This window comes from Caenorhabditis remanei, chromosome IV (genome assembly GCF_010183535.1).
Source record: "Caenorhabditis remanei strain PX506 chromosome IV, whole genome shotgun sequence".
NCBI classification, from domain to species: domain Eukaryota; kingdom Metazoa; phylum Nematoda; class Chromadorea; order Rhabditida; family Rhabditidae; genus Caenorhabditis; species Caenorhabditis remanei.
Window position 1 is genome coordinate 9,584,066 of NC_071331.1, and position 811 is coordinate 9,584,876.

Consider the following 811-nt stretch of genomic DNA (forward strand, 5'->3'; position numbering starts at 1 on the left):
TTTGAATGTGATATATGTTCGATCAAGTTGAAAATAATGAGCACTATCGAAAACATTGAAAGTATATGGACCTTTTGAATCCACAACACTTGTAGGTGTATACATCATCCATTTACCTTTTCTGAAAGCAACCTGACTGGGTGGAGTATCAAATAGACAAATGTTTGAAGGTGCACTTGGAGTACTGTCCATATTGATTAGTTTTGCCATTATCCAAAGATGTCACGTTTTTTTGAAGTGGACTTGGGTAGAGAACGTTTTTTGCCTTGTGTTTTTCGAACAGATTTTTTCGATCCACAAACACCGCGTTTTGGAACAGTTTTCCGATTTTTGGCCGCTTTCCGTTTGGATGCTCGTTTTCGTCTACCACCAGTTTGATCCAGCTTGTTTATAGCACGACTCACAAGAGTTTTGTACGAATTTCTAGCGTTGTTTGATAGCGACTGGTTGAAAGAGTTGCCTGCAACAACGTCGTTGGCAACACGGAGTGAAGAGTCTAACACTTCTTGGCCCACGGAAACGCCCATTCTTTTCAACAAGGGAACTGCTGAAATGAACAGTTTTCCTAGCAATTGGGAAAAAGGACCGTTTCCGCGTTGGTATAGACTTCCGGCACGGAATCCATTGGAACCAGTTTGATTGTTCTCATTTTCAAAAAAACTGAGCCAATCAACAGAATTATCAGGATCAAAATTAATATACATTTGAGAACAGATTTCGTAGAGCAACAAAAGTATTGATCACGCTTTTCAGCCATCCAATGAAATTTGTATTGGACGGAAATGAAGAACAATAACCACTTTACCAAAGT

At 39.3% G+C, this 811-nt stretch overlaps 1 protein-coding gene across 1 annotated transcript; it reads right to left on the minus strand.

The window, feature by feature from the left end:
- Positions 1–209: 209 nt before the first annotated feature.
- On the minus strand, positions 210–527 carry GCK72_013061 (uncharacterized protein; the record flags this gene model as incomplete). Its single annotated transcript, XM_053729615.1, has 1 exon — positions 210–527. One exon carries the CDS (start codon positions 525–527, stop codon positions 210–212), a length of 318 nt encoding a protein of 105 aa, XP_053584387.1.
- Positions 528–811: the final 284 nt, after the last annotated feature.